This window comes from Chrysoperla carnea, chromosome 2 (genome assembly GCF_905475395.1).
Source record: "Chrysoperla carnea chromosome 2, inChrCarn1.1, whole genome shotgun sequence".
NCBI lineage: Eukaryota > Metazoa > Arthropoda > Insecta > Neuroptera > Chrysopidae > Chrysoperla > Chrysoperla carnea.
The window spans coordinates 56,311,307-56,330,090 of NC_058338.1; the positions used below are offsets into that span (position 1 = coordinate 56,311,307).

Here is an 18,784-nt window from a genome sequence, read left to right on the forward strand (position 1 = left end):
ATGTCGCTTTTCTATAGTAATTAATTAATGAAATAAAATTAATTACGGACAATAAATTGACATCTAATATGCAATTATTGAGAGTCAATACAAAAAGTTCATTGAGTATAAATATATTTAAAAGGAAATTCGATTATCAAAGACAGTACAATGTTTATCAAAAAGACGTCATGAACATAATGTTTTAATATCATCTATATATTAACTAGCTGTTACTCTCTTGATTCGTTTGGCGATTCTAACTTTTACTGAAATAATCATTGAGTATATAGTACAGAATGTCTTTATATTATACAAAGGCTCACTAGTTTAAAGCCGCCTACAAATTTTCATCTCTAAATCTTTTCCTCCTCAAGAGAAAACAATGGTGTTTTCTTCAAACAATTTCTGAAAACAACGTAAATTTTACAAACATAATTTCCTTTTCACATATTTACATATTTACATATTTTATTTTTTCCTTTTTACAAAGTTACGCATTGTAATCAAATTTAAAAACTTAGCCAGATAATGTAAGAATATTGTGATAAAAAGAAGAATCAGGTTAATCGAACTATCAATAAGTATTGAAATTCTAAGCCCACAAACAAACAAACAGACAGATAGACTTTGGATTTTATAAAAAATGAGAAATTGGTAAATAATGTACAGGTGAATTCGCGCTTATATCGAAGTTATATTGTTTTACAGCACCTTATAAAATTAATAAAATTAATTACAGGTCTAGATCATAAAATTTTCTTTAATGAAAAATATCTTGTAGTGTAGGTATCATATGGGAAAATTATTCCAACAAACATGAGCTCATAGTTGATAAGAGATAGAAGATTACTATGAAGTAGAAAGTTGTTCCTTATTGTAAAGAGAAAGCTAACAAATTTTCGAAATTTTTTTTTCGAATTGCAATTAGACTCGGCAGATATTGAATCAAAAATTTGGTTTTTAGTTGTGTTTTTATTCAAATCTGCTAGATTTTTTACTAAGAATACTTCCAAGAAATTTGTTAACTTTTTTTTTTTTTTTTAATTCAATTTGGTTGTTTAAAGTGACAACAGTGCCGGATCACCATTGTTTTTGTTAATATAAGTTTAAATTTTTCAGCCACCACGTTTAATGTCACCAGCCACATTAATGACAGTAGAACATGGAAATTCTTTTGAAATCGCTACACTTTTGGTTTCAATGTTAATTGGACAAGGTTACGATGCTTACATTTGCTCTGGTTATTCTACACAAGATATAGCATCTAATATTATGGTTCGAACTGCATGTCCCGATCAATTAGAAACTGTTGTGGTAAAATTACTTTTATTTTTTTTATTCATTTCAATCTCATAGGGGCCTAGATACAATATATTTTCAAAAATTCGAGTTCTAGGGCTCATTTTCCATAGGAAAGCTGCATAGCCACACCTCTTGTGTTTGCTTTAATGGTTACTTTTTTTTGTTGATATTTTAGCCACCAAAACAAGAAATTGTAGAAGAGGTGAAGTATAAATTAAGACCCCCGGTTAATTTGAATAGTAAATATGCAGAAAGGTTATCACAACAAGAAGCTGAATTCGAAAAACGAGAATGGGAACGAAACAGAAAACAAAGATTAGCTACAATAAAGGTAATGTAATGAATGAGCAAAAATTCTACTCTAGGCAAAAATTGGTGAGATCATTTTGCTTAAACCATATTTCTCTTTCGCAGGCTCTAATAATATTCATGACATGTGTAAATAGTGACATTATTCAGCGATAGGGAATGATACCTTCCCTATAAAATTTTTAAGCTTTTTACACTGATTATATTACTATTATTATTAAGTTATCTCTATAATGTCCCATAATTTCAAATTAATATTTCTTTATTTTTAAATAGGAACTTGAGAAACCACCATTTGATCCATTGCATGGATGGCGTGTGCATGCATGGGTTCTTGTTTTGCCGGGTAAAAGAGATGTGACAGAACCATTTTTTATTGAACCTTCAACTGGTTTTCAACATCTATTAAATTTTGAAGGATACTTAGGCTTGGAATCGGTTTGGAATAATGATAACTATTGGGTAAATATTGTTTTAATAATTTGAAATTAAAATTGATACTCAAATATTTAACTTTAGGTCAATTTACAAGACTGTAAAAATGGAATAGGTGAAATTAAATTTGATTTAAGCGACTTAACATGTTGGCAACATTTGTTGGTTGGCGAGCCAATATTAGGTCGAAAGAAATGTAAAGAATTACCACCAGAAGTGGGTAATGTTTCATTAAATCCAATTTTTTTTGAGAAACATTTGGATATGCCAACATCTTGGTCGGATATTATAAATCTACCATTTCAAGGTAAAATACTTCGTTATTACATCCAATTGTTTTACACATTGGGGCATGAATAACTTCTATTTTCATAAAATTTGCTTTTATTAAAAACATTGTGAAATTTCTGTAAACAAATTCTTGGCTTCGAAGGAATTTTCAGTTCAGCCGGTAACAAGTTTGGAGCTTATTTCCTTTTTACTTCTTCTGTCTCTATTTTGAGTGGAATATTTTGGATAGTAACGAGGACTAAGACTAAAACAAGAATTATTTGACTGTTTTCATCTTACACACTTAGGCTTTAACTTTGTTCTTTCTCTTATACATAGGTCTTGGTCCTTTTATAATTAACTCTATCTTGAATACTTGGTGTTATATTATTATCTTGCTATTACATTTATGCTGGCAAGACCAAGATAAAGATGCTAAGCTCATTACACTAAGTTCGCTAAACAAAGATAATAAACTACAGTCTTGTTCTTGATCTGCTCATCACTTATATTGGACTGGTCGTGAACTTTCCAGAATTTGTATTCACTTTGCAGATAAAAAATACATTCACAATATTTCAGGGAGTTCAAAACAAAAAAATTTTTAGATTAGATTAAAATTAGAAATAGGGGAGATATTGTTTAGTCTTTTGTTAACAATAAAAAACAGCTTATCAAACTAATAGATACCAGTTTGTTTCACCAGAAGTTATTTATTGCTTGATCAAATAAGAAAACAAAAATTATTTCAATGTTTAAGAGTTTGAAAAACGTTATCACAATGGTAAAAAAACAATATATTACAAAAAATGTTGTGTTGAATTATTTTCACCTTATTTATTACCTGACGGATTGGTAAAACGAGCAACAGTTTACGATGACTACGAATACAATGAACCAGCACGTAGATTTGAATTTTATCAATACCGTGAGGATTGTTTAATCAAATTGGAGATTGATTTAGATAATGACTTTATGATTGCATACTTTGAAAGAGGTCGTGAAGATGCTGTTCGAGGTAAATTAAAATCTAGACATAGATTACAGTAATCACCCTTGTTGTAAAAATTAAATAAAAACAAGTGAAAACAAACAATTGACTGAGCTACTTGTTGAAATACCATGCAAAGACAGTGTTGATTACTCTATCACATTACCCATACATACATATGTCACATATACGTAACTGATATCCCCATATAATACAAATTATAGAATTTACGCCTAATTTGTGCTCTCACGGGTAAACAGTGATGTTTACGAAAAAATGTTTCAAACAAAAGTTGTTTATTTTTTTATAAGGAAGATTTTTTACATTTAAACTGTTGTTCTATCTCTAACGGTTTACAAGATGGGTCCTACGGACCCATAGAGCAAGGTACACTAGAAGATTTTTTTATCAACTTTTATAAGTAACGTACTAAAGTATTATCTTCGAATAAATTTTAAAAAAAAGTATTTAACTATGGCCCCCGATACTGGAAGTATATAGTACAAGAAATATTCTATATACTTCCTCAATTTTTTGATTATTTCTGAACACTGTGATTATTTTCCAGAACATCGTTCTTTTCTTAATGATAACTCTTTTGAAGATACCCGCATATTGAAATTTAATGCATCATGTCGCCATGATGGTTTGAAATATTTAGAAATGACACCAACTACATTACAAGAAGATTTCGTAGATCGTGAAGATTTTTTAACTCATCGTTTTGTAACATATTATGAACGTGGTGAGGCCCCAGAAGGAATGAAAGAGGGGCGATATCGATTTGTTATGGTAAATTTCGATACATCGATAATTTTAAGCTGAAATTTTTAATTCCAGAATCCCGTAGTGAATAATTTACTTTATGTGAAAATAAAAAAACTGATCTTTCCTGGACCATTTATTCTAATTGCAGTGGAATTTATACCTTTGTATCAAGTATTTTTTCGGGAAAATTTTACGGGCAAATATGTTTATTTTTTAATTCGCTAGAATAATATTTATTTGCAGCATGTTTTGGAAAAGTTTGCAAGGAATGAACAAAAACCAGCAGACAAAGACGTGCGTATACGAGAGTTTGCCGTTGCAGATGGCCAAATTAGACTCAAATATCATTACGTGAAAGGTAAAATTACATTTACAACGCGAAGCTTTGCAAAACCACCAATATCAGAAATGGGTGAAAAGTTGAAATTGGATCTTGAGAAAACTGGTGGCTATATTGTAATAGCTAATTATATTTTGTATTTTTCAAAATTTTAAATCTCAAAATTTTCTAGTCCGAAGAAAATACTAAACCACCACGTCAATTACAACTGTTTCTATTACTACAAGAATTATTAGAAGAGGAAGAAAAAACAATGCTTCATATTCGACAAGTTGATGAAATGCTTGAAGCATTCTTAAAACAACGACATCAAGAACTTTCTAAACCAAACTTACGAGTTAGCGTGTTTCATCCAAATAGAAATACTCATTATCTGGAACAAATGTTAAAAATGGTGATTTCTTACATTTAAAATTTTTTTAAAGCTTTTTGAGCTTGCTATAAATGGCATAAAGCTGCTGGATGCAAGCATCAATAGGCATGCGGGAGTTTTGTTTGCGAACTGAAAGTCGCCCCTAAATGAGGATATTTTAAAAAAGAGGAACGCACTTATGGTACGCTCAAGACTGAAAACAATCGTAGACGTTCCGAAGATTCTTACAATAATTCGGTGTCCTTTATAAAGGGTACATTTAGTCCTGTTATTGTCTGAACAGCATCTAATTAGTGAGATATAATGCAATGTGAGATGCAAAATTAGAATCAACTTTGGAAAATTTACCAAGCTATCGTAAATGCTTTATATAATTAGACGACTTTTAAAGTTTTTAAAAGCTTTTATCATGATTTATCTTTACAGGAAGAAGAGCAACGCCAAAAGAGTGAACGTGAAGTAGACGTAAAGGTTGATTATTTAGCACCATATTTCGCTCGAATAGGTAGATCAGTTACCGATACGGAATTAACAGAAAATGAAGCTAAGTCCGTATACACAGATTGTATGAGTGATTTCAAGACTACCATATTAGCAAGAGTTAATGATATGCAACGCCAATTTAACGAAGTATATTTTTGCTTTTTGAATAATTCTGTGTTTCATTTGTATGCTTAAAGTACTTCAAAAAAATATGGTACAGAGCTGACAACGTTTTTGATTGTCTATTTTAGACGGCTAACTTTCAGTTATATCTTTCCTTATTGGACTTTGCTACTGATGAAGAATGTTTCATATCTGAGGGCAGTCGCATTAACTCTCGATTTACTATGGTAAAGCAACCGAATTTTTGTCTGGCAAACTAAAATTACATTTCTTGATCACAAAACTAAATTATTTTAAAATTACAGGCACTAAAAGGATTTGAAAATGTTTAGTTTTTCTCTTTATTATTATAATAATATTTGGCGCGGTGTTAACAACGCCAAAATTGAAAATTGTAATTTATATTTTATTCAGTCAAATTAAACACGAAAAAGACGTGGACGCTATATCAAACTAGGTTTTAAATTGTTTTTTATATATTTTGTTTGTAATGTGAAGGTACCGTTAAATCCAAGTGTTCGACCTAGGTAAACGAGACCTGGTCCTTCCCAAAAATTGATTTGATTTCAGTTTTTATGTATTTTGACCCAAAAGGATTGCTTTCTAATCAAAGATTGTAAATTCATTTTTAAAACTCGCTAAATTTGCAAATATACAGCTTTTGAAAATTTTGCCAATTTTCAAGTTACATGTTTACTCATCCACAGATGACATGTCAGACGAAGATGAAGTAAACGAAGAATTGTCGGTGCCCGTCTGGTTATTCTTGTAAATTCAAATATTCTTTAATAGTCTTCGGATTGGGTTGGATATTCTTGGAATTTGATTACTGACGTCTCCAAAGACGACGTTTTGGGCCACGGGGTTCATTAAAGAGGGAAAAGTTTGATTAAAATAAATACATCTTCCAAACCGATGTCAGATTTTCAAATTTTTTTCATCACTGTATTTACATACTGATTTAAAAAAAATATAATTTAGCAATTAGTGTCATAGTGGCAAAATTTTTTTGAAGAGCTGTAGGACAACTGTGGTAACAGCAACAACCTTCGACTATGAATACACTTTGTATTCATATCTTTCTTAATTACTTTGTTGCTATGGTTAGTCAACCATACTCTAGAACTTTCTTTAAATGTCTCGATATTATGGTTGTTTCTGTCACACACATAAACGGCCTGCTTTACTTTATTCGAGAACATATATTCATCCTTTTTATATATATGTTCGATTGTTTTCAAATCAGCGATTCCAGATATTTCTAGCATCTCTTTTCTTTCGATGCAACATACTATATAAAGCAGAGCAGGCAACGCTTTTAGTCAGTACAATATATAAGTTCATTTTAATCAAGTTAACAATCAAAAATAGTGCAAGCTCTTGTGAATCAATTATTGTAGTGAAATTTTTTAAACGTCAATAAAACAAATAGTTTTTTTGTGATATAAATTGTTCACTACAGAGCTAGTATTTTCTTAAAATACTTCTCCCTTCCTCTCAGTTGGGTCATTTGGGGTTTAAGGGGACTCCGGATTGGTCCTCTTAACCAAGAAAGTCAAGAAATCCATCTGAGAGGAAAGTAGTGAATTTCCAAGGAAATACTAACTCTTCTGAAACATGAATGTAAAGTATTGAAATTATTCTAAGCAAATATTTTTAGGTATCAGCAGATTTGGAAAAGAAGCAAAAATGGTATGCATCTATACAAGATACTTTGACACGCAATGAAGCTGAAGAATATTTTGCCAGTTTAAGCGGTCAAATATTTTTATTGCACTGCTTAGAATTGAGATTAGATCGTCATAAGGAATTGGCCCCAGCAAGGTACAATTTTTGTGAATAATATTAAAATTTTCTCGGAGTCTAAACTCTCGGTTAAAGATATAAGAAGTAACTGTTGACCGTTTTTGTAACTGTAAATAATTTCAAAATTACAATGATATAATTGGCTTAGGTAATGAAAATCACAACAAATTTTTTAAATTTTGGTGCTGTGAAATGGTACTTAATGTTAAAATTTATATTTATGTTTTAATCACTCTTAAATCTTTAAAGTAATTTTTCATATTCAATGTCTATTATTCAGCAACTACTATTTTTGACCCTCAAGATCCTTCCCGTGCGTACGGGCCTGTATTTCCAATTAATGTTACATATTTCCTGTCTAAAACAATAAAAGTATTCACTAATGCAGCTATATTTTTTAAATCCTCAATTACCTCTGTCTAAATCCGCCTCTAAAATACACTGTGATATCTCTTTTAAATGTCACTCTAACTTTCCTCTATTGTTTAACAATCCATGATCCTGCTCCTTCTAGCTTCTCCCAACGTCAATGTATCGTCATGTTTGCTATCCTTTCAGAATATTTTTTTTTTCAATTATATCGAATATTTAATATAAAGTTCTTATATTTATGTGAATGTCTTTAATGACTTAATGGCCAAATTATTTTAATTAAAAAAAAAATATATGTATATTTTTAATTTTTCAGATATTCGGCGTTAAATCAAGCATTACAAATAGATGATCGTTTAGTAAATTTGCGCGGATCAAAAAAGCCAGGGAAAAAATCTTTTTTTGGGATGGAATATCTGGAATAGAGTTTTGGACCCTTAAAGTTGAAAATCAGATATGGATATTACACTTACTCTTTTTTACAGATAAAATTTGAAAGATTACTTATTTTTATATTTCTTTCTATAATTACTGTGTCTCTATTATTTACTTATTTATTATATGCATTAAATTATTTTCTGTCATGACTTGAAAAAAAAAAAATTATTTTTAATATGTATATTTTTTAAGAAATATTTAAACTAAAATGTTTTATTTTTTAATGCCATTTAAAATAAAAATTAACTTCACAGGAAGACGGATATTTCGTATGAACAAGCGGAAACTTTGAAAATATCTTCGATATAAAAAACAAAGGGCCTTCATAAACAATAAAACTGAAATATTGCATAACTCTCATGGATATAGGAATTTACTAGATCCGTGATAACTCTTATATTGCAAAATTTATCAAAAAAAATAATGAGGGCTAGGCCTGTGTCAGGATTCATCCAAGAGCGGGGAGGGTTCAAACTGTTGTTAATAATATAAGGTCATAAATACAATAAAAATAAGTTGATTCCCCAGCCCCCGTATAGACGGACTTTTCCAAGCATTTTAATATTAAGATTTTGCATGCCAAATATTTCATTACATATTTTAGAGTAATAGACTGGCAAAAATAGTAAAATCCTCTATTAAAACTCCCTACATTTCTAATAAAACGGCTAATAATGTTAAGGTTTATTAATATAAAGGTATAAAAAATTGTGAATGCTATTTAAGGGTTCAATAAAGTTCTAATCTATTTTATTTCCATACACACTTCTTTCCCCTAAGACATTATCCAGTAAATAATTATAAATAAATGGAAATAGTCGATCTAATTTTTCTAAATACCAGATGTAGAATGGCATAATTAGTCGTGTTTCACCGTTTTCAATACTTTCAACTATTTTTTGGGCTACAGCGGGTGGATCTAGAACTCGTTCGATTCTGAAGAAACACGATAATGATAAACGCTGGGTTTTCCTTTTAACATATTACAAAATGTTAATACTGAAGCATAAAAACTAAGTGTTTTACTCGGCCATTGCAAGATAAGTCTGCAGTTTGTTGTAATACATTTTCTACCTCGTGGACGCCAAAGTAACAGTTATTTGTGTTTTTCGGAGTGACTGCGGTACAAGGTGAATTTCAGAGTACATTGAATGTCAATTTGACTCTGTTCCTGTCCGGGATACAACTTTCTTTGGCTCTGTAATAACAATTTTATTTCATTATTGAGCCTTCTATTCGATTCTTTGATCCAATCTACTTGAAATTTTGCATAAACATTCACTGATGGAAGATAATCGCCTAACGGGATTAAAAAGTGGTAGAAAGTTTTGAAAATTTTGGGGGTGGCTGCATCGAAGCCGATATTCGTCATTTTTGAATTAAATACTTAACCGATTTGAAAAATTATTTCTAGTGTAGAAAGTTAAATTATCAGCGAGTATCACGGACTAAATTTAATTTTCAAAAAAATCAGGGTTCTGCACCAAAAAATTAAAATATATAAAGTTGTGAACAAAAGGGAGAGTAAATGAGGTTAAGGACAGTGAGGGCTATAAAACGGTAGTCTTTGTTTTGAAAGTAGCTAGTACCTATTTAAATATAAAAGGAATGCTTTCAGGTAAGAAAATATATTACAAGAACTTGGAAACTCTTTTCTAATAGCCGGGTACTTCTCGATAAAAAATCACTGAGTTCTTATGCCTCAGCCTGTATTTAATATTACTTACCTATGATTGAGCATTTTTGGATTGACCATTTGCGTGACCATGAAGTATGGACGTACGGATAATGCTCGAATATTTGATTTATTGGCTCGTAGCTGATTTTCCAAGGATTGCATAAAACCTTTCAAAAAATATTGAATAATTTACTATGCGTGTTTTAAGTAAAATAATAAAGAAAATTTACCAGTGACCGCAAATTTCGATGCACAATAAGGATTTATATGTTTAATGGCAGCTATTCCAGCTATTGAAGATATTCCTACAATATATCCAATATCTCTTTTTTCCATTGAGAGTAAAATTTCTTTTGTGGTCTATCAAAAAAATAAAATTTAAAAAATTCTCTTAAATTTAATAAATTTTATTAAATCGAAGGGAGAATTTATTACATGGAAATTGTAAATGTTAAATAGATTCACAAGGTCTCAAATCCGCTCTGTAACCTACTTCTGATCATCTGCCTATCATGTGGAAAGTTTTCATTTCCTGTTCTGTCTTTGGCAATAGAATCTAACCTACTTGAAAAACATGAAATTTTATTTTAAATTAGCCTACCTGTTTTCTTAATATATAATGTCTAATCCGTGCATGGACAAACATAGCTTAGGGAAGACACTCATACTTCTGTATCTAAAATACGAGTAAGGCAGTGACAACCTAACCAGTGAGAACCAAAAATACGAATAAGACAGATAGGCAACATTTTTTTTCTATCCATCTCAATACTATAAGAGAAACTGAGGTCTCGCTTCATCCTCTATGAGCAATGCGGTCTTGGATAAAGGGACATACAATAAAGTTTATGGCACCCAATAAAGTTATAACAATGGTGGCTTTGACTTATATAATAACTTGCCCATGCCTAGACTTGGACTCTAATAGTCTAATGTCTAAGGCAGCTAGCGATGTATAATAAAAGTAAGTACTTCTTAATTTCCTTAACTTCAACTAATTAATTTCTTTGCCACTTTCTTGTCATTTAGTGAAATTCAACAAATCAAAAAGTGTTTACAATAAATAACAAAATTTTGAAGTCAGATTGTTGTCGGGGAAAGGTTGTGAATTGAAAGAGTTTTATGATCTTTTTGTCGGTAAAACTATTTTTTTCATTCTTGAATTATCTTAATAGTATTTCCCAGGTGTAATAAAATTGTGTTGTTCTTACCCAAAAATGAGATAAAACGTTAGTATTTAATATATCTTTTATTTGTGTTTCTGTGTAATCTTCTATAAATTCTTTGCAAATATTAATAGCAACGTTGTTGATTAAAATATCCACATGTTTGAATTCAGCTAAAATTTCTTGAAACACTTTTTGCACTTGTTCATATTGTGAGACGTCACAAATAAATGACTTGATATTGCACTCTGGGTGGAATTGTTTGATCACTCGAACGGTGTTGTTATTTTTTGGTTCGTCTTTATCGATACATATTATTTGACACTTCTTTTTAGCAAATTGGTAGCATAAATTGCGTCCTAAATCATTGGCAGATCCTGTTATCTGGAAACAAAAGTAGAAAGAGATTCATTCATAAGGTGTTCTCAGGTAACTTCGCCCAAATATAAAGATATAAATATATTTAGAACCTCAAAACAAGTAATAATTTTCTTTGGAAGTTTGATCGAAAACGCTTCGTTCAAGAGATGTGGACCTGTTAAGTTATATAACCGTAAGACAAAATACAGGCCTGATACTCTAGGTTTACTTTTTTATTGCTTGACAGTAAACTAATTAATAAAATTATTATTATTTATACAAATATTTAATAATTCGATAATAATACAACTGTCAATTATATTATTTATTTTTATATTTAATATTTTTTTAATATAATTTTAATTAATTTTATTTTTATTTTAGTATTTTTTTTTAAATTAAATAAATTTTTTAACTTAATTAATCATTAATTTTGACTAGAAAAGCGACTTTTCGCTTTTTGTTAAAAATTAATTATTTCTGTTTGGTCCGATAAATTTGGATCATCTTGTCTATTTCTGAAGCTGCAGCTAGCATATATTTCATATGAGATTCCTTTCATAGAAATAAGAAAAAAATCAGGTTTATAAACATTTGGACAGGAATTTTCCACTTTCGGGAAATGTAATTGTCACAAAACATTATTTATGAATAAACTTTATCGGCCACATTTTACATCTCCTTTTTTAAAATTCGCAAATAGGTACCTTTGTGAATAATAAATACAAAAATATTTCTCTTAAAAATTAAAAAAAATCATATTTACCACAACAATTGAATTTTCAACTTTGAATGATTTTAAATAAAAATATTTTAAAAGTCTGTGTAGTAAAACAAAAAAAACCAGCAGCGTAGTAGCTATTATAAAATTCATTGTTTTATTTGATATAATGACTGAACTTAATTAAAACCGTCAAGTAATTTATGTATAGGTTTATATCAGTAACTAAATAGGTACTAATTAAATTTTGGAAAAAAATCTTTTAATATTCAAAATCAAAGTTCATTACGTAACTAAATTAATTCGTGATTAGTACTTATATTTATAAGTTAATAAAAATATATAAATCATTTATAGACCGGAAGTTAGCCCGAATAATTTATCGAAATTCCTTCAAACAAGAATTCTAATCTATTAATATTAGAATAACGTTAATTTGAACTCGGGTAAAAAGGTATGTTTGGCTGTAGGTAATAAGAAAAGCGTGATAATTAAATTGTATTTTTAAGTAAATAAAGTTAATTAAGGACGTTCATGCGTCAACAATATTAGTAGAGAAATAAAAAACAATATGATAATGCGATAATTTAAATGATTTTCTATGATTTAAGACAGGAAAAATAACCTGTTATCGAATTAATTTAAATTTTTTTAAAGTTTAAAAAATGACTAAAAGTAAGTTTTAACATGGGACTAAATGAAAAATATAAATCGATATTTTTCAAAAATTATATCGATAACCATACTTGAAACTTTTACCAGTTAATAATTATTTAAACTTTTAATAGAATTTCAAAAAAATTTTCTATTTTCTATTAATTTAAAATTCTTTAAAATTTACATACTGTTTCCCTATGAACGCACATAGCAAAACAGGTACACGCATGAACGTCCTTTAGTAATAAATTATTTAACTAACAACTTAGTTTAGTGAGTTTACCTTAAAAATAAGAGTATCTGCAAAGACAAAAACGCGCGGACGTTATCTTCCAGGAGTTCCTTCAAATCAGTTACAAGTTGTATATGTATTTAAGTGAAATGCTTTTTTTTTTTGTAATTTAAGATGGTGGACATTATTATGGGTAAAAACTTTAACTTAATTATGGGTTTTTGTTTTACAACGTTATCAAAATTTAACACTCGTCTGCCCAAAGCGAAATATTTATTTATTATAATTATTTGGAACGACGCGACGGTCAATGCAAATTTTATTGTGGTTTTCCGCTAAAAAATATGTTCAGTAACAATTCTTGAAAATTTTGATTTAAAACTAACGATTTAGCGGTACTTTTTTTTATTGCCATTTTGTAATTTGAAAATTAACTGTCCCTGAAATTTGTTAGAGAAGTTTTATTAAAATTATTTTGGGGCTCTATTTTTTTTGGCTTTTTTCTTTGCACCCATTCTTGAATTATTTACTTTTTCCAAAAAGTTATCTGTGTAGGTACTATTTCATTCAATATTATCGTAGGATGTGTGAATGTTTGGGTATTTGTATCAACCTCAATATGTTATTATTGAAAATAAACCCATGAATTGGCTTGTAATCATTAAATACCTAATTTGTTAGTTTAAAAATTTGTCAAAGACTAGTTAATATATACCATGGGCCCATAATGAAAATATTTTCTATGATTCTTTTGATCTATTCGAAGACTTCTAAATGCTTGTAATATTAAAGAGGTAATAAATCATTTGCAGAGAGGATTGCAAATGTAAGGAGTTGGAACACGAAAGACTCGGTACTATCGTACAAATATCAACCTATGTGCGGAACTCTTCATGTGCGAGTTCGACACGTACTTGACCGGTTTTTTGCTATTGCTGAAATATTAATAAACACTCATCTGTCTAAATAATGCAGTTTATGAGGTACAGATTGCTGACAGACAGACGAACGGGCAGAAGAATGGATAGCGGAAACTTTATAGTAATAGGTAGTCCGTTGGTTACTATTCGGAGAAAGAATTTTAAAAATGAGGAAGGCCGCTTTATCATGGCAGGAGTATTGAATTAAAGGAAGTTGATTTTCGAAAAATATAATCGAATAATCGTTCACAATTTTTTTGCTTGTCCTGTACAAAGCTGTTGGCAAAACAATTATCAGAATAATATACGAAAATAGCAGAAACTTTGCAACTGCGAAAAGGGTATCCCATTTTACAACACCAATACTTTTTTGTCGTAAACTAATTCATCAAGTGACAGAAAAAAGAATCGCAGAAATCGTAGCTTCATCATGAGCTGACGGTCCAAATATAATAAATACAGTTTAAGTTACAAACAATTTAACTAATGAGAGCGCAGTATTATTTTTTTAATCTGATAAACAATTATTATTTATCAAAATATGGTTAATATCTTGGTTGTGTTTTCGAAAATTAAATTATAACAATAATGAACATACAAGGAATAATATTTCTGAAACTATTAATTCATATAAGTTTTGTAAATAGTTCTGTAACGTTCTTACAAAGTGAAATTTTAAAACAATTAGGACCGAAATATGAACCCATACAAAAAATACGTATATTTCAAGAAACTAAACCGCAAGATTTGATATTCATTGATATATCAAACATTACCAATGAACAAGTATTTAAGAGAATTATTTCACGTCGAACAATTCTGAATATAAATATAGATCAGAAAGGAACTAAGTTTTTGAGATGGTATATACGACGTCCATATATGTATATAATTGATTTCTATGAAGAAAATGATTTATTTACGAAAATTGAATTGTATAAACAATTTCCATCATGGAATCCGCGAGCAAAATTTGTATTTATTACACATAAATTCAATGTAACGAATACTTTAAATTTATCGTTATTTTTACAAAACAATTTTATGAATTATTTTGTATTTATCGATGTTCTAGAAAAGAATTTAGAAATGTTTCGATGGAATGATACAAATTTATCAAAAATTTATTATAAAAAACTTGTACCAATTGTATTACTAAATACAACTAATTGTTTTCCAAATAAATACTACACAGATTATAATTTTTATGTTTATAAAATTGGTGCATTACCAATTTTACCATACTACGTGAATTCGCCAAAATTTCCAGATTATAGAGGTATTGAAGGTTCGTTAATGGAATATTTAAAATTTGAATTAAATTTTACTATTAAATATATTGATCACAATTTAACCAATTGGGGTTTCAAATTTAGTCAAAAGTATACAAATTTATATGGACTATTACAAAATGGAACTATTGATATTATAATGGGAATGGCACAACCTAATATTACTGTCTGCACCGATTTTGATTGTACATTATCATCTTATTTAACAGATACTGCTAATTGGTTTGTTCCATCAGCCCAAATAATTCCACAGGATGATACTTTGCAGTATTTATTAACACCCATTGTTTGGTACTGCTGTATTATAACAATTGTTTTTACTATGTTTATATGGATCTGGTTTTTTAACATACATTTTCATTCGGATATTTCGAAAGGTGCACTAACATTTTGGGGTTTACTGTTGAGTAATTTTATAAATCCTTTAAAGAAATATCCAACTACCTCGTTTCGTCTCTTATTAATGATAACACTATTTTTTAATATTATGATATCGACAACATTTCAATCACAGTTAATCGATGCGTTAACGAATCGACATTACGGACATCAAATCGATTCATTTGAAGATATAATACGGTTGAACCTAAAATATGGAATGCAAGAAAATACAAAAAGCATATTGTTTTCTGGCGATGAATTCAATAATTTACTGTTTGAGAATGCAGAAACCTGTGATGTGACTCTAACATGTTTAAATCGTGTGGCATTTAATCGTTCGTTTGCCGCAATTAACACGCGTCGTCAAGGTCGTATATTAATACCATATAATTATTTAGACAATAATGGGCGTGGTTTGATACATATGATTGAAGATAATGTGTATTCTTTTTCAATTGCAATGATTTTTCGTAAAGGTTTGCCAATTTTTGATGGTATTGATACGTTGTTATTTCGATTATTGGAAAGTGGCTTTGTAACTAAGGAAGAAAATTTGGTGAATGATTATCGTGTTTTTTTGTACGACAATTCATGGAAAATATTACCAAACAGTATTGTATTAAAACTTGAACATTTGGTGGATGTTTTCAAATTGTATGCCATTGGTTTAAGTGCTTCATTTTTTATATTTATTATTGAATTATGGTGGGAAAATGTGTAGTTTCAATTCGTCTTTAAAATATTAACTTGTTTCGCAATCTGAGAATCATCGAAAACTACTAAAGTATTCAATATGAGAAATCGATGAAATTTAAATTTTAAAAGATTCTACCCATAACACACAATCATAAGATATAGTTTGTCGCAGATGATTGCATACAAGCTGTGGATTTGTAGCGGGAAATTCTATGAAAAACGTTTTATAAAAGACTTTTTTATATAATTTATTAGGAAATCCTCCCTCTTCACGATAAGAATTTTTTTTTTTATTTCACTATGTCACTATCGGTTGAGCGCCATGCCATGCTGTCTAACTGTATCGAGGGAATAGTAACAAAAGTTATGGCGGACAATTTAAAACAGTAGCTACCCGCCCGTTTCGGTTGGAAATTTTAACTTTCAAAAAAAAGTCTACCGCGTTTGACAATTTATCTTGCTTTTACCAAAATGGATTCAAAATGACGGTTTTTCATAAAAGGTACATCCCATTTTTTACCACCTTAGATCCTAGATACCAGGAGTTTGGGCTGTGCTTTGATATGTGTGTCAGTCAGTGAGTCAATTATTCTATTTCTATTTGTTTATGTTTATTATTCTATGTGTCTATGTGTCGCATTTGAGATTTAAACATTCTCATATTTTTGTTATTTATACGAATATCGATATGAAATTGTACACACTCATACAATATGATGAATTATATTTTTTAAGATGCTTAACCGAAATCAGAACTTTAAACTTAGACTACTACAAATTGACAAACAGGGCCGATTCTTGGTATTTTTCCTAGCGTCAGAGATAATACCAATTATCGAAAAAAATTATTAGAAAAAATTGCTGAGAATATTTTTTTATAGCTATATATACCGATTTTCATGACCAAATTCGCATTTTTATTTTTATTTTTTTTGATTTCTTTTAAGTTTATTGAAGTATTTGAATACATAACACTATTAAATTATCAATTTGTCCAGTTTTTACATTCCATAGCACACAAGTTAGTTTATTAAATTTTATAAATGGTATGCTATACATTTTATAGAAACCGGACAAACTGATAATTTAATAGTGTTATGTATGCAAATATTTCAATAAACTTGTAATATTTTTGAGTAAAGACTAAAATAATGAACAAATTAAACATACGAATTTTGTCACGAAAATCGGGATATGGGAATAAAAAAATATTCTAAGCAACTTTTTCTAATATTTTTTTTTCGTTATCTCTAATCTCTGAAGCTATTTATAGAAGGCTGATTTTAAAGTTCTGATTTCGGTTAAATAACTTCATGTCGATATTCTTGTAAATAACGAAAGCATGAAGGTGTCTTCATCTTAAATACGACATACTGTATATAGATAGATAGCTTTCTTTAAAATTGCCTTCTGTCTCTTATCAGTTATGAGAATGTGTTCATTTTAATCGACTTTGCAAGTTACATCCTCTATTATACGCTCCTCTCTCTAGTATAACAATATTTTCTTAGGTGGGTCATCTTTTTCGAAAAGCTCCTCGTGGAAAAAACTGTTAGTAGGATTGTCTAAACTGAGGTACCTGGTATAGAATAATCCACCTCTGTTTGGGTGTAGGTACTTATTTTGAAACATCAATACAATTTTTGAAGACTTATTTTGTGTTTATTTATTTTTATAATATCTTATTTTAAACTAATCGATTAATTTACATAAACTTAAAAAAATAAAACGTTAATCAAATATTTTAATGGTTATTTTCATTACATATATTTATGAATTATAAACATTTTACCCTTCAATTAACCTAGTTATTACCTATTTAGTAGACAGTTTTATGTTATAAATGATTTTCATATGTACATACTATTAATTGAAAAAGTCATCATTTGTCAAGTGTATAGTGTGCAGCTAAGGACATCATAAAAGATTCATAATACAACTTTTACTTTGCAGAAAAAAAAAAATCAAAGAAAAAACAAGACAAAGGTTTTTCGTGTACATTCGTTACACCATTAATTAAAAGAAGATTTATCAAATGTAGTCTTTCGCGTTTTACCAAGATTCATTTTACTGCTCTTGAACCGAAATTTGAAAAAAGATAAGAAGCTAGATATTTTTAATAATCTGCATAATTGCGAATATATGCAACCTAATTTTCTCTGTATTTACTTATTTGGAATTCAATAGCCGTTTTTTCGTTCACAAGATACCGTTTTGTGTTTTTGGTGATTAATATGCAATATACGGATAGAAAATTTTCTACAAAGGAATTGAAGAGTTATTGTAGCTCAATATATATCAAGGTATGCTAATTTTAGTCCAAAGTTTCTAACGCTTAAAAATATAGAAGATAAACAAAATTAAATGATGGTATAGGTGTTCATACAATCTCTTAATTAGTAATATTTCGATAACTCAAATACGAAAAAGGATAATGAAACGTTTATAGCGTGCTCAACAACATAGGTCAATTGGGTCCTGGGCTCGTTGGACCCATCTCGTGAGCTATTAGATATAGAACAAAAGTTTAATTAAGCATAAAAAATGTTCCTTATAAAAAAGTAAACAACTTTTGCATGGAAAATTTTCTCGTAAACATAATTGTTTACTCGTGACGGCGCATATTAGGACGAAACTTTTTCGTTCGTTTTCTCTCAGATTAGAAAAGTAGAAAAGATATAAAGAGTTG

General features: G+C 29.2%; 2 protein-coding genes across 2 annotated transcripts in view; one reads left to right on the top strand and one right to left on the bottom strand.

The window, feature by feature from the left end:
• The window catches only part of LOC123292011 (dynein regulatory complex subunit 7), a 99,481-nt gene extending 91,453 nt beyond the window's left edge, over positions 1-8,028 (top strand). Inside the window, exons 3-13 of the mRNA XM_044872511.1 lie at positions 1,102-1,296; positions 1,460-1,615; positions 1,870-2,055; positions 2,113-2,335; positions 3,059-3,316; positions 3,858-4,081; positions 4,301-4,513; positions 4,570-4,791; positions 5,197-5,400; positions 7,037-7,200; positions 7,871-8,028. Coding sequence (XP_044728446.1) covers positions 1,102-1,296; positions 1,460-1,615; positions 1,870-2,055; positions 2,113-2,335; positions 3,059-3,316; positions 3,858-4,081; positions 4,301-4,513; positions 4,570-4,791; positions 5,197-5,400; positions 7,037-7,200; positions 7,871-7,979 — 2,154 coding nt within the window. The 3' untranslated portion in view covers positions 7,980-8,028. The remainder of the gene's footprint in view (positions 1-1,101; positions 1,297-1,459; positions 1,616-1,869; positions 2,056-2,112; positions 2,336-3,058; positions 3,317-3,857; positions 4,082-4,300; positions 4,514-4,569; positions 4,792-5,196; positions 5,401-7,036; positions 7,201-7,870) is intronic.
• A 714-nt stretch (positions 8,029-8,742) lies between these two features.
• LOC123292795 (short-chain dehydrogenase/reductase family 16C member 6-like) lies at positions 8,743-14,969 on the bottom strand. Its single transcript, XM_044873510.1, has 6 exons — positions 14,958-14,969; positions 10,882-11,220; positions 9,901-10,030; positions 9,720-9,837; positions 8,833-8,964; positions 8,743-8,767 (listed from the first exon to the last, which is right to left on the bottom strand). The coding sequence occupies exons 1-6, from the start codon at positions 14,967-14,969 to the stop codon at positions 8,743-8,745; spliced, it is 756 nt and encodes a 251-aa protein (XP_044729445.1).
• Between the last annotated feature and the right edge of the window lie 3,815 nt (positions 14,970-18,784).

Bases quoted from the DNA above. Each gene is read 5' to 3' on its own strand.
- LOC123292795 (XM_044873510.1), bottom strand. The intron at 9,838-9,900 runs GTAAATTTTCTT...ATTTTTTGAAAG, and splicing joins ATCGAAATTTGCGGTCACTG to GTTTTATGCAATCCTTGGAA. The intron at 8,768-8,832 runs GTATTTAGAAAA...ATAATGTCTTAG, and splicing joins ATTATGCCATTCTACATCTG to GGGAAAGAAGTGTGTATGGA.